Source organism: Acinonyx jubatus, chromosome F2 (genome assembly GCF_027475565.1).
Source record: "Acinonyx jubatus isolate Ajub_Pintada_27869175 chromosome F2, VMU_Ajub_asm_v1.0, whole genome shotgun sequence".
In the NCBI taxonomy this organism is placed as follows: Eukaryota; Metazoa; Chordata; class Mammalia; order Carnivora; family Felidae; genus Acinonyx; species Acinonyx jubatus.
In genome coordinates, this window is record NC_069394.1 from 69,842,062 (window position 1) to 69,856,789 (window position 14,728).

The 14,728-nt window shown below is 40.2% G+C and overlaps 1 protein-coding gene across 1 annotated transcript in view; it reads right to left on the reverse strand.

Annotated features, from left to right (window-relative positions):
• Positions 1–14,728, reverse strand: part of CLVS1 (clavesin 1) — a 171,407-nt gene that overhangs the window by 28,521 nt on the left and 128,158 nt on the right. Inside the window, exons 4-5 of the mRNA XM_015070921.3 lie at positions 5,978–6,088; positions 1,774–2,009 (exon numbers count right to left, since the gene is read on the reverse strand). Of these exons, the coding sequence (XP_014926407.1) occupies positions 1,774–2,009; positions 5,978–6,088 (347 nt within the window). The remainder of the gene's footprint in view (positions 1–1,773; positions 2,010–5,977; positions 6,089–14,728) is intronic.

A 14,728-nucleotide genomic window follows, 5' to 3' on the forward strand; every position in this document is an offset into this window, starting at 1 on the left:
AATTGACCTGCCATCAGGATAATGATTAGAATTGAATTCTGATAATATCAAGTACAAAAGGTAGAGTCTGGGGAAAGGACATTTTCACACATGCTGCTGGGACTATCCATTAGTACCGTCATTTAGGAAGGCCACTGGGCAGTGTGGGCTATTGAAAATACACATACTCTCTGACCCAGCAACTACAAGGCTCCAAGTTTACCTGAGGGACTTCCTGTGAGAATGGAGGAGGCATATCAAGGACTTTCTTGAGTCTCGTCCTTTGGAATAGAGAAAAAACTCAGAGGAGCTAAATGTTCATCAATAGGGAAATGGCTAAACTGTGACATATTCTGGAATACTGGAATACTATGTACTGGAATACTATGCAGCATGAAAAACATGAGATGTCTCTAGATTTACTGGTATAGAAAGATGTTACAGTATGTTATGGGATAAACCATGCCCTGCCCCCCAAATTGGACTGTTGAAGATCCAACTGCTAGCACCTCAGAATGAGACTGTATTTGGAGATGGGGCCTTTAAAAGATGTAATTAAGGTAAAACAAGGTCTTTAGGGTAAGTCCTAATCCAATATGACTGGTATCTTGTAAAAAGAGATTAAGACACAGACACACAAAGGGAAGTCCATGTGAAGATAACAGGGAGAATGCAGGCATCTACAAGACAAGGAGAGAGGTCTCATAAGACACCAACCCTGCCAATACCTTGATTCTGGATTTCTAGCTTCCAGAATTATGAGAAAACACATTTCTATTGCTTAAGCCACCCAGTTTGTGGTTTGTTGTTGCAGGAGTTGGATTAGCAAACTAATACATAATATTAGATATTTTCTATGGGTATGGATAGATATGGGTAATATCTAGAAAATAGAATGGAAAAGGGTCCACCCTACTCTGATAACAATGGTTACCTTTGGGAAAAGTTGGGATTGAGATTGGGAGTAGTGGTTAAAAAGATTGTAGCCTTAAAAATAAGGTTTTAATTTTTACAATGAGAAAGCACTCATATATTATTTGTACATCAGTTAAAAAAAACCCTCTTTCACGGCACTCCATTAAATACAGTATGCAATATATTTCACACCCTAGATGCAACAGTCTTTAGAATTTCCTTCCATGCCCACTCCCATCCCCCACCCCTCGCACACCTGTTTGCCACACCAGACTATCCCATCCCTCTGAAGCCTCTGTGCCTCTTTCTATCCCATCTGCCTAGAATGCCTTCTCTACCTTTTTAAGCCTGGGTGGCTTATTTTCACCCTTCAGAACCTAGCTCCAATGTCACCCACTTTATAAATATGTCAACAAAAGGCTTACTCATCAGATTTTCCAGAGCTATACTTCTCTGTTCTTATTCGTGTGTTCGCAGCACCTATCAGTGCTTATAGGCAAATGCTCAATAAATGGTTCTAAATTCACAGATGATAGGAATGTTTTCTGGCAGGTTGTTTTTTCAATCCAGGGTATCCCAAAGGCACAGCATTTCATTCTGTGTGTGTTAACAGACTCTCTAGAGACTAACACTGCAAACATGACATGAGCGAGGTCCAGCCTTTAACTGTTTCTTTAATACAACAGGGATAACTAGATTTCTGCGCCAGCCAAGCCCCATTTGCTTTCAATTCTAGTGAAATCAGCTGAGAATGTATTGCAATTTATTTTATTCAAGCTCTGTGCCCATAAAGGTCTGCAATTACTTAACCCACAATAGGGCCAAATCAAAAATGCTTATTGACCTCTGACTTGGAGGCTCTGATAATGCAGGTCTTACCTCTTCATCGGCTTGGGCGAACATTCTCTCTCCAGATTGGAGGATGTGTGTTTCACATGCATTGCATTGTAGGAAGTGTGAGTATAGTCATTTTCATCACTGTAGTCTGGACCAAGTAACGTCCGGGCCCACGTTCCCATGTCATAAGGAGGAAGGGTTCCTCCAAATTCAGAGGGCAAAAATTCAGGGTGGATTAGCTGGTGAAGGCTGTTTAAATTATTTCCATGCAGGAAAATCTGCAAAGGAAAAAACAAGTATCAACAAAAAAAACCCCAAACCTACGAGCCACTATTTAGCCTAAAACACAATTTAGCGATGACAAATTGGATGCGCTGCTGGTGATCATGGTGTTTAAAGAGGCATTCCATTTTGTGTCTGCAGCTTAATCTTCGTAAAATGTTAATTTATTGCTCAGAAAAGGGGCTGAATTAATAGTCCTTAAAAAATGAAGTTTATGAACAAATTGGGTCTTATTTGGCCATGGCCCAAATTTACACATACAGTAATCTCCTAATTATCCCTGCTGATACAAAGGCTATGATGTAGACCACGCAAACCCCCAATCATGCTTCACATGCATCCCCACATTGTTCTCTTCCTTCCACTCCCCCCCCCACAGTGCTTTCTGCCCTCTGTACCCCGCCCCCATCTCACCATCCTTCCCAAACCTTCACCAAGTGGCAGCCTCTTCTTCATTCTGTCCCAGAGGCACCCGCACACTCTGGTTCTCCTCCTCGCTTCCCCCAATTAACTAGTATCTGCTGACTCCTATTTTCTCTGATCTGTTCATTTATGTCTTGCTTCCCCACAGGAAGAGAAGAATCCTCGGGAAAAGGGGTGATGTTTTCTTACTCTATTAATACGTTCCTAGCTCCCGGGGTGGTGTGGACACGAGGTAAAAGCCTTATCAATTCTTAGGCAGTGGAACTGAAAACTGTGGCCTGAGAACTTATGGGTATTTTTGCAGCCATCTTCCATTTGTGTGTGGATTGAGGGCTGACACGCACATAAATTTGCATCTTCTGAACATATAGTGGATGGTGATGGAAACTGGCGGAGCAGGGGAGAAAACATCCCCAGATCACAATTATTTTCAGACAAATCCACAAAGTGGATAAGCCACTAGTTGATAATTACCATTTCCTACAATTTAGGAATTGACTCCCGAAAGTCTACTCAAAGCGCACCTGTGGAGTGATCTCGGTTCCCACACTTCGTGTTGCAAACTCAATGCACCTGAGTTAGGCAAGTGTAGGACCACTGATTATATTCACATAGGTGTACGCATGCATACCAGTTAGCCTTTCTGTAATATAAAGGTGACTTTTAAAATATTTAAATATAGGGGCGCCTGGGTGGCTCAGTGGGTTAAGCGGCCGACTTCGGCTCAGGTCATGATGTCGCGGTTCGTGAGTTCAAGCCCTGCGTCAGGCTCTGTGCTGATGGCTCAGAGCCTGGAGCCTGTTTCAGATTCTGTGTCTCCCTCTCTCTGACCCTCCCCCATTCATGCTCTGTTTCTCTCTGTCTCAAAAATAAATAAACGTTAAAAAAATTTTTTTTAAATATTTAAATATAGCATAATATACCATAAAAGTATTATCAATTATGCCATATACTATATTAAAATATACCACGTAACGGACACATACACTTACTACCTTGCTCTGTTACATTGACTTCAATTTATGATATAATGGCATCATTTAGAAAGGAAAGGGACAAGAAGCTAAGTGCTAAGATTCTTCAGAAGAATATGGTAGCACTTCAGAAAACAATATATATTTTCGGACAGTGGATTTCAATTTTAATAAGAATGATGGTTTTTTGAAGAAATTCCCATGTTCTGGCTTTTGCAAAACACTTTTCAGGAGGAGCTAAAGTATCTGAAGCATGGAAAAGCAGAGCTAAATATTAGCTCCAGTTTTTAGAGCAAATATTTGTACCCACCCACCTAACACCTCCAGTTCTTTTGTTTGTTTGTTTTTGAATTCTTTATACTTTCAATTTTATTTGTGATATTCATTTGTTTGTTTCAAGTTTTTAAAATTAAATTCCAGTTAGTTATCATATAGTGTAGTATTAGTTTCAGGAGTAGAATTTAGCGACTCATCACTTACATTCAACCCTCAGAGCTTATCACAAGTGCCCTCCTTAATACCCACACCCATTTAGCCCCTCCCTCACCCACCTCCCCTCCAGTAACCCTAGCGTTTGTTCTCTACAGTTAAAAGTCTGTTGGGGTGCCTGGGTGGCTCAGTTGGTTAAGCGTCCGACTCTTGATTTGGGCTCAGGTCATGATCTCACAGTTCATGAGACGGAGCCCTGAGTCGGGCTCTGTGTTGACAGAGCAAAGCCTGCCTGGGATCCTCTGTCCCTCTGTCTCTGCCCCTCCCCTGTGTACGCGTGCACTCTATCTCTCAAAATAAATAAACAAACATTTAAAAAAGGAGTCTGTTTTATAGTTTTCCTCTCACTCCTTTCCCCCATCCTCATCTGTTTTATTTCTTAAATTCCACATCCAAGTGAAATCGTATGGTATTTGTCCTTCTCCTGACTGACTTATTTAGCGTAGCGTTATACACTCTAGCTGCATTCACATCATTGCAAATGGCAAGATTCCATTCTTTTTACGGCTGAGAAATATTCTATTGTATATATATACCACAACTCCTGTATCCATTCATTAATCGATGGACATTTGGGCTCTTCCCATAATTTGGCTATTGTTGATACTGCTGCTATAAACATCAGGGTGCACGAGTCCCTTCGAATCGGTATTTTTGTATCCTTTGGGTAAATACCTAGCAGTGCAATTGCTATATCGTAGTTCTCTTCTTAACTTTTTGAGGAACCTCCATACTGTTTCCCAGAGTGGCCACACCAGTTTGCTTTCCCACCGATAGCCAACACCTCTAGTTCTGAAAGGACAAATGAGTGCTGTGGAAACTGGCCGTCTCTCCTGCAGTGCTATGGGATGGAAGAACTCAGCAGATAGGAGGCTGGATTCTTCACCTGTCAGATTCTGTTCTGTGCCCAGAGTTCCAGAAACTCCCTTCTATGCCCTGAGCCCTAGTTAGCAAAAAGCTTCCAAACGTCCATGTCTCCTTAGGCTGGTGAGTTCTAGTTCTTAGTTCCACGCTTATTTGGGGACAGGAGAATTACCCCTCCCTGCTGTACTATTTCCTAAGGATCTGGAAGCAGCTGAGGTCTAGGAGTTGGGGATAACACAGAGTGTGTATGTGGGTGTGTATGTAGGAGGGTTCCTCACATGATCGTTCCCCCTGAATACTCAGGCTCTTCCCCAGAACGGGTTCCCCTGGGTATAGGGGCATACGTAAGGTGCCATAAGACTGACCCTGGCCAGATTCCCTTGAGAGGTGGTGACCCAGGAGGTAGCTGAAATCAAAAAGTTTAAAAGAACGGGAGCTAAATGATGAAGAGAATGAAAGTCACTGAGTCTCTACCACATCGGTGGCCTTATGCTACCTGCTTTCATATGCTGCTTCATTGAATTACCCAACTACCCAATAGCTCTGTGATATGGGTGTTTGTTTCTCTGTCTTATAAATGAGGAAACTGAGATTCAGAGGGAGTGCAGAAACAATGTTCAGTCTCTCAGCTAATCAGAATGCCATGAAAAGCCGCAGCCCTGATCGAAGGTGCTGGCCTCCCAAATGTCATCAGCCGATGCAATTAAGACTTTAAAAGCCTTCCTCCTCAGAGCATTATTATTTCTCGTGAAGAATGCTTTCCCAGCCTCAAAGGTGACGGAGCTGGCAGCTATAACCCAAGAGCCATGGGGGAGAAAAACAAATGGTAAACATTCTTCATCAGGATAATACATTTGCAGGACAAAACGCTAGCTATTAAAATATTCCATGAACGGGAAGCTGCTTGACCCCGTTATCTCCCTCGAGCACTTACAGTAAAATGGGCATCTGGTATTTGCATGCCTTCAAAGTTTCCTTTGGTTGGTCGCTGGGACTCTGAAAATAACCCAGTTCTACTAAATTATTGATTAAATCCAGGCCATTTGCAAACTCCAGCTGAGGCTCGAAGGCTCAGGGAGTGCAGAAAAGCAGAAGACCCACAGTGAAAACTTAGGAGAGACAGAGAGAGAAAGAGAGAAGGGAAGCAGAGAGATCGAAAGGAGGGTCCGGTCACTGTCCCTCTGCACCCCCCATTGGGTGTTTGTTTGCATTACCCGCTTCCTGGTCTTGTCTTTAAGGAATGGCTTGATGAGCGTGTACAGGGCATGAATGTACCAGGGCTGGTTGACGAAATGGACTCCTCCGAAGCGGGCAGGAAAGCTGTCCTGGGGCGGAAAGAGAGAAATGCACACCAGTTAGCACACATTCCAGATTGGATTGGGCCCGCAGGACCACAGCCCGGGGAGTAACCTACTTCTCTCTGACTGAAGCACCAGCTAGTGGTAGTAAAGAAAGAAAGCACACACACTTCCTAGCTGGTAACATCTCCTCTATTCCCCTTGCCTCCTTCCTCCCCTCTGACTCCAAAACTTAAAAATTGTGCCTCCGTGACAGCCCTGTCTTCCCCAAGTCGCAGTGATAGGACCTCTGACGTGGCACAGGAGCATGTGTGAACCAGGTAGTGAGGGAGTTGGGATTCTTCCACATGTCAGACAAGCTCTGAGTATATACTCACTCCTCTACCCTCATTCTCGTGCCCCCCCCCCCCGTTTCCAGTGGCATTATCATGACAGCAGGTGAACTCCCTGGGAGTAGGAAGGGATTGGAAAAGGATTTCAAAGGAGCTGAAGAGAAGGAGCTTTCTGGAATGCTCCAGAAATGTCACACCAATGTATGACAGCATTTGCTGGCAACTATTCCACAGATTCCAGAGCTAGTTCCTTCTTTCATCCCAGGACCCACATGGGAGCGCCCAGGGAGAAGACACTTGTGGACTGATGGACTAGTTGATTCCCCTAACTGAGGAAATATGGGCCTCCGCTTCTGCACATCAATATACTTTGTATACATTAGGAAATGAGAACATCTTTTAAATGCTTCTAATGTTAGATTACAGCTCAGGGCACAGCCTCATCTTTTAGAAAAACCGAGAAGCTATTCTCCATCCTAATTAGACCCACAAAATAAGGGGCCTTGACCATGAAGTCTGAGCTAGTCCCACGGTACCAGGACCCGAGTTCCCGATGCAGAGCTTCCACAGATTACACTGCATTCATCTTGGTTAATGGAATAAAAAAAAAGAAGGAACACCTGAAGCAATTTGAATTGCTAAGTGTGCTGCCAATCAATTTCATCGCAACAAGCATCTTTGTAAAATGTAAGCAAGAAGAGAGGAAAGCGGAAGGAGCCTGGCCGCCTGAGCTAACAGTTCAGGCAGCAAGTTGATCCCTGAGGGTGTATGAAATGCCTTGCCTGAGTCTTTTTTAGTAACAAGGCAAGAGGGTTATTAACTTTTCTTCAGAGCCCTGTGAGTCTGCAAGATCGCTGGGAATCTTCCACACCGAGACCTAGTTCCCAATGTAAGTACACGAACTGTACGTAAGGGTTGACATTTTAAAAACTTAAAAATAATTTTTGCCTCTATCTAGATGTTTTACAGAGTACAAAGGAATTGCATATTTTGAAGATAAACCAGACAATTTGATTAAAAGTCTTTGTGTGGGACGGTATATATTTTTTAATTTATTTTATTTTTAAAAACTTAATGAAACCACCAAGTAAGGGTGGCGAGGCTGTTTTTTTTTTTATTAATTTGTACATGTGTCATAATCTCTCATTATTCCAAATCTAATTTTAGATATGTAAAAGATTTTAATAAGGCTGTCTTTTCTCTGTTAGGGTAGTTTGGGATCTAAAAGTTCTTTGGTGCCTTCAAAAAAGATTATTTCCCAGAGTTTTCCCTTAACAAAAAGTGCTAAATACTAACCTTACTCTTTTTGGTCCTTTTGAACTTGTTATTCAGAAATAAAACTCATTATCCCATACGGAGCATGGGTTCTGAAGGACTATAGAAGATGAGGAGAGTACTACAAAGGGTTTATCTATAAAACCAGGGCTTTACCATCTTTTTCTAAGAGGACCAACAACAGGGCTTTTATTTCTATTGAGAATCTATTGTGTTACACATTTTTACGTTAGTAAAGTGGAAGAAAACTCTGTAAATAATACTCTAGAGGCAGTGGGCAAAATCTTAAAGAAAACATTAGACTTTTTTAAAATATCTAGAGACTCTTAGTTTTAGTCCATGGAAACTCAATCATCAAAGACATCAAAACTCTCTTCGGTTTGTGTCAGAGAAGGTTGAAAAAAAAAAAAAAAAACCACAGGGCTGAGACCCAGTCAGTTCTCTCTAGGTTGGCCCTGGCTTCAAGTCTGCCAGCTTGAAGGCATGGAATTTTATCGATCTTATCCAGGTCAGCCAGCAACTATGTGCAGATACATGCACGTAAAAATCCTATGCCTCAGAGGTCTTAGGTTTGGGGCAAAGTGGAAACAGGATCACTTCACTTCAGGTCTCTCTAAAAGATTCAAATGAAACTGCCTCTTACCTAATAAAGACAATGTGCAAATGTTCTGGTATTCTCAAATGAGCCTGACCACGTTATTAATAATGAAGTGTGTGTGTGTGTGTGTGTGTGTGTGTGTGTGTGTGTGTTGTGCCAGGGAAAGATGAGGGAAGGAAAAGCTAGCCAACACAACCCTCTTAGAAGCAATGACTATCTTGTTGGTGGTGTTTCCTGGTCTCATTAGCAAACCACAGATAGAGGGAAGCAAACCACAGATAAAGGGAAAATGTCTCCAAAGACCTCAGTAGTCCACTATCCATACTGAGTTGCATTTCTTAGGGTCTGGAACAGATCTGTCTCAAGATGACAGGCCAGGATTCAATGACAGTGTAACACGTTGTCAGAGTGAATATGTGCTAAAACATACCCTAGGTTCAAGAAAATGGTGTCAATTTCTCTACATTTCATGCATCTCTCAGTAAAAATATAACATCATCTCAAATTATAAGCATATACAAATCATAAATTTTGTCCCTCAGTTTATTTTAAATGAATTTATTTCCTTAAGACAAAAATAATACCCATTCTAGAAATGTCAAAAATAGATTTAAAAATTTTTTGAAAAACTAGAAAACAGAGAAAGACAAGAAAGAAGAAAAGAAAATTCATGTATATTCTCACTGCTGAAGACATACTCTTGCTGTTTTCTATCATTTAGGAAAGGCTCTGTTGTATTATAATAACACACAGCCCCTGCTTTTTATCATTTAAAACTATAAAGATTTATTTTTTGCTCACGCAGAATAGAATGTCCTTGCTGGGCTGGCAGGGAGCCATGCTTGATTTGCTCTCAGCCACGGATGCTGCCTTCCCCATCTGGAATAGTGCTGCTTGCCAGAGCCGAAAGAATCACACCTTAGATCTTAGGTTTGGCCACCAGAAAGTGACATGCTTCATCTGTCATACGTTAGAAGCCAAACACGCTCCCGACTTCCAAGGGGTCAGGAAGTGGGATGCAACCATGTGCCTAGGAAGGGAAAGACTAAAATTGCAGGTAGAGAGCACAAAGGTTACCCAAGCTCTGCTTCCTTCTTCCCTTCCTTTCCCTTCCCTTCAATTCCTTCTTTTCTTCCTTCTCTCCTTTCCTAGTGGGATTATGTTTTTGAAATTGGACTTAATAACTATTCATTGATGGCCTGCTTGATGTTGGTGATACAGTACTGAATAATACAAATATAGCATTCACGGGGTAGTGGGGACACAGACAATGGCAATCAAGTAATGATTTGTTTAGCATCTTTAATTCTTCACTAAAACATCAGTGCATACCTTGCACCTCTTCAGTTCAGCACATATTTATGAGGGCAAACACATCCTCCAAACTAGTCCTCAAAGCATTCTAACTCCACATTCAAAGAGTGCTACCTTTAAATCTCTACTACCTGGAATACTGGCTCAACAACTGACCTACAGATCTAAGCTCCAATCACTCATGTCCAGGATGCCCCCTTTGCTCTCTGAATATGCAGAATAAGGCTGTTCTCATCTATGTGCTATGGTTTCCCATATGGCATAACTATTAAAGTATCTCAATGTTATTAAGATAAGGATCTGATATCAGAGTGTGAAAAGTAGAATAACACTGACTTAAGATAAATGGAGGAGAAGCCAGTGACCAATAAACTGATGGGATAGTAAGGAATAGGTCTGAACAAACAGGAAAAATAATTTTCATTTTATTTTATTTTTTTAATGTTCATTTATTTATGTTTGAGAGAGAGAGAGAGAGAGAGCACAAGCAGCAGAGGGGGAGAGAGAGAGACAGAGAGGAGGACACAGAATCTGAAACAGGCTCCATGTTCTGAGCTGTCAGCACAGAGCCCGACACAGGTCTCGAACCCATGAACCTTGAGATCATGACTTGAACTGAAGCTGGACATTAACACTGAGTCACCTAGGCACCCCCAAAAAGACAATATTTCACTTTCTTATTTCATGTTTCATATTTTAAACAAGTATCCTTTTGATATGTGTAAAATATTCCATGCAAAGCAGCAGAATACATTCTCTTTTTAGGTGCCCACAGGGTGCCTGGGCGGTTCAGTCAGTTAAGTGTCGTACATCAGCTCAGGTCACGATCTTGTGGTTTTTAGGTTTGAGCCTTCCCTCGGGCTCAGTTCTGACAGCTCAGAGCCTGGAGCCTGCTTCAGATTCTGTGTCTCCCTCTCTCTCTCCCTCCCCTGCTAGCGCTGTGTCTTTCTCTGTCTCAAAAATAAATAAACATTAAAAAAAAATTAAGTGCCCAGAGAACATATATCAAGACAGACCAACCATATCTGGGACATAAAAAAACCCTCAACAATCTTAAAAGAAGTGAAATCATACAGAGTATATTCTCTGTCCATGATGGAATCAAACCGGAAATTTAACAGAAAGGTAACAGGAAAATTTCCAAGCACTTTGAAACTAAAGAACATATGTTTAAATAATTCATGGATACGTCAAAGAAGTCTCAAGGGAAACAAATACACGGAACTGAAGGGAAATGAAAATACAATGTATCAAAGTTTGTGAAACATAGCTAAAGCAGCGCTGACAGGGAAATTTATAGCACTAAATACATATATGCAAAAAGAGGAAAGGTCTTGAATCAATAATTAAAGTCCCCACTTTAAGAATGTAGCGGGAGAGTTGCCTGGGTGGTTCAGTTGGTTAAGTGTCCGACTTCCTCACAGGTCATGATCTCATGGTCTGTGGGTTCGAGCCCCTATCTGGCTCTGCAACTGACAGTGTGGAGCCTGCTTGGAATTCTCTCTCTTTCCATCTCTCTCTGCCCCTCTCCCACTTGTACGCATGCTCTCTCTCTCAAAATAAATAAACGTTAAAAAAAGAGAAAATAATAAAGAGCAGAAATAATGACATTGAAAATAGAAAAAACAATAAAGAAATTCAATAAAACTAAGAGTTGATTCTTTGAAAAGGTCAATAAAATAAACATTTAGCAAGGTTGACAAAGAAACAAAGGGAGATGTCACAAATTACCAAAATCAGGAACGAACGTGCAGATATTGCTACAGACGTTGCAGACACCCAAAGGATAATCAAGGAATACTATAAGCAATTATACACACATATATGTGACAGCTGAGAAGAAATGGACTAATTCCTCAGAAAGAAGGTACCACTACTCACCCAGTATGAAATAGGTACTTAAAATAGCCCTTAACTATTAAGAACATTATTACATTTGTAATTTTAAAAGTTAACCAAGCTGGGCTCAGTTTCACTGGAAGATTCTACTGAACTTTCAAAGAAGAGTTAGCATCTATTCTACATAATTTCTTCCAGAAAGTGGAAGAGAAGGAAACACTTTCTGATTCATTTATGAAGCTAGTATCTCCCAAATACCAAAGTGAAACAAAAACAGTACCACAAAATAAAATTACAGATCAATATCCTTCATTAATATGGTTGTAAAAATCCTTAAAATATTAGCAAGCAGAATTCAGCAATATACAAAAAGAATTATACACTATGTTCAAGTGGGGTTTATCCAGGGATGCAGGGCTGGCTCAATATTTAAAAATCAATTAACTGAATGATTAACCATATTTTCTAGTTTCTATATTTGATGCCTTGCCATCTGAGGACTTGTTGATGAGGAAGGAACTGTCCCTTAGCTGATTCTTAGAGAGAGCAAGAGAGAACTCCTTTTATATGCAGATTAACCAATCCAGCACCCATACCCCAACTGCTTCCTTTATTGGACTCTTACACTCTGGGCCACTATTCCTCTGCCCCAATCACCCCTGGAACCAGGGGCAGCTCCTATACCCAGGAGCCCACTGAAATTATTCCAACTAGCCTAAATCCTAATCCTGCTTAGCCTCTTTCCCCTGCCTTGTTCATTTCTTCCCATTAAATCACAATGAAGACTCTTGCCCAAGTTTTCTCCTCACTCTCTCTGCCTCCTGACAAACTGCAGGGCTTCTTCTTGTGCCCCTCCCATCATGGCGTGCCTTGACCCAGTTTCTAGGGATCTGGAAAAAGAACAAATTTCTTCCTTCATGACAGTCATTTCCATGTCTGTGTGTCTCACCATACCTGATTAAAACAAAACCCAGGTGCCTTTACAATAGTAATCCATTGTTTGAACAGGCCAAAGAGGAAAAAATTACTCGATCATATCAAGTGATGTAGAAAAAGAATTTAACAAAATTCAACACCCATTTGTGATTAAAAAAAAAAAAAACTTTCGGAAAAATGGGACTCTATTTGGGAATAACATGATTATCTATATAGAAAATCCCAAGGAATCTATTAAAAAAAAAAACCAGACACCAAAAAAGAAAAAAACAAGCTTTCTATAACTGAGTTCATTAACATTGCAGAATGGAAAATAAACATACAAAGAATCAACACAAAGCCATCAAAATTTAAAAATGCATAACAAAACATATCCAGCATTTGTATGCTGAAAACTACACAATGCTGAGGAAAGAAATCAAAGAAGGTTTAAATAAATGAAGAGACATATTATGTTGTGAATCAAAAGAGAACATACTAAATATGTCAATTCCTCTCAAACTGATAGACAAACCTATCAAAAGCCAAGTGAGATTTTTTCTGTAGACATCAATAGGGATATTCTAAAATTTATATGGAAAGGCATAGACCCTAGAATAGTGAAAACAATTTTGAAAAGAATAAAGTGGAAGAAATTATTTTACCAAAACCAAAGCTTATTATAGCTGCAATAATCAAGACTGTGTGGTATTAGGGGAGGGGGAAATCCGTGGGTCAATGAAGCAGAAGAGAGAACTCAGAAATAGATCCACACAAATATGTTCAACTGATTTTTTACTAAAGTACAAAAACATTTCATTGAAGGAAGAAAGCTTTTCAACACATAGTACTGGAGCAGCTGGACTTCCATAAGCATAAATAAATATATACATAAATAAATGTAAACCTGTCTTCAACTACACACCTCATACAAAAATTGACTCAAAATGGATCATGGACTTAAATGTAAAACTATACAGACTTAGAAAAAGTGTTGGAGACGATCTCTAGGATCTCGGAGTAGACAGTTTTTAGACTTGACTCCAAAAGCATGATCCATAAAATGAAAAGAATAATAAATTGGATATTGGCAACATTAAGAAGATACAGGGTGGGATAAAATATTTGCAAACCGCTTATCTCACAAAGGAGTAATATGTAGGATACATAATACACTTCAATCTCAACAGCAAAAAGGCAAGCAGTCCAGTTAGAACATGGACAAGAGACATGAAGAGACATTTTACCCAAGGAAGTATACAGATGTCAAATAAGCACATGAAAAGATGTTCCATATCATTAACCATTACTGAAACGCAAATTAAACTCGATGAGATATTATACTATAAACCTATTAGAATGTCTTAAAAAAATGAAAACACCAAATTCTGGTGAAGATATGGAGAAACTAGATCATTCCTACATTGCTGGTGGGAACGTAAAATAGTACAGTCACTCTGGAAAACATTTTGGCAGTTTTCTGAAACACTAAATATCCAACTACCATATGACCTAAGAGTTACACTCCAGAGCATTCATCCAGAAAAACAATAACTTATGTCGACACAAAATCTGGTGCTAGGGTGTTTATAGCAGATTTATTTGTAATAGTCCCAAACTGGAAATAGCCTAGATGTCCTTCAGTGAGTGAATGGTTAAGCATATTGGTACATTCACACCGTGCAACACTAAAAGGAACAATTAAAAGGAACAATTACTGATATACACAACAATCCAGAAAAATCTCTGGAGAGAGAATTGTGCTAAGTCAAAAAACCCCATCCCCAAAAGTTACATACTGTATGATTCCATTCATATGACATTCTTGAAATGACGAAATTATAGAAACAACAGCTTAGTGGTTACCAGGGGTTAAAGAGTGGGTGAAGGTGGAGGGAAGTGGGTGTGGCTTTAAACGGGTACAGGAGCAATCCTTGTGGTGATGAAAATGTTCTGTATCTTGACTGTATCAATGTCAGTATCCTGGTTGTGATATTGCTTATAGTTTTGCAAGACGTTTCCAGTGGGGCAAACGAAATAAAGGCTATACGGGATGTCTCTGCATTATCCCTTACAACTGCATGCGAATCTACATTATCTCAAAATAAAAATGAAAGGATATGACTATTGTGAATATTCCAAAAGTCTCCAAAGTGGAAGCAGCCATCTCTACAGTATAACGGAAGCATTTCTACAGATGATCTTTTCTGTCTTACATGGAATGTTCGACAAAAAATGCCGAAGTAAATCATAAGGCACAAGATACATCGCAGGGCATTCTAAGCTGCTCTTCTGCATTTTCTTTGGGAGTTTTGGCCAGTGTTCAGTGATTCCAGCAATCCATTGGAAATGTACTTTATTTTTTACTAGGCACTTCGTCTGCACTTCATTTTC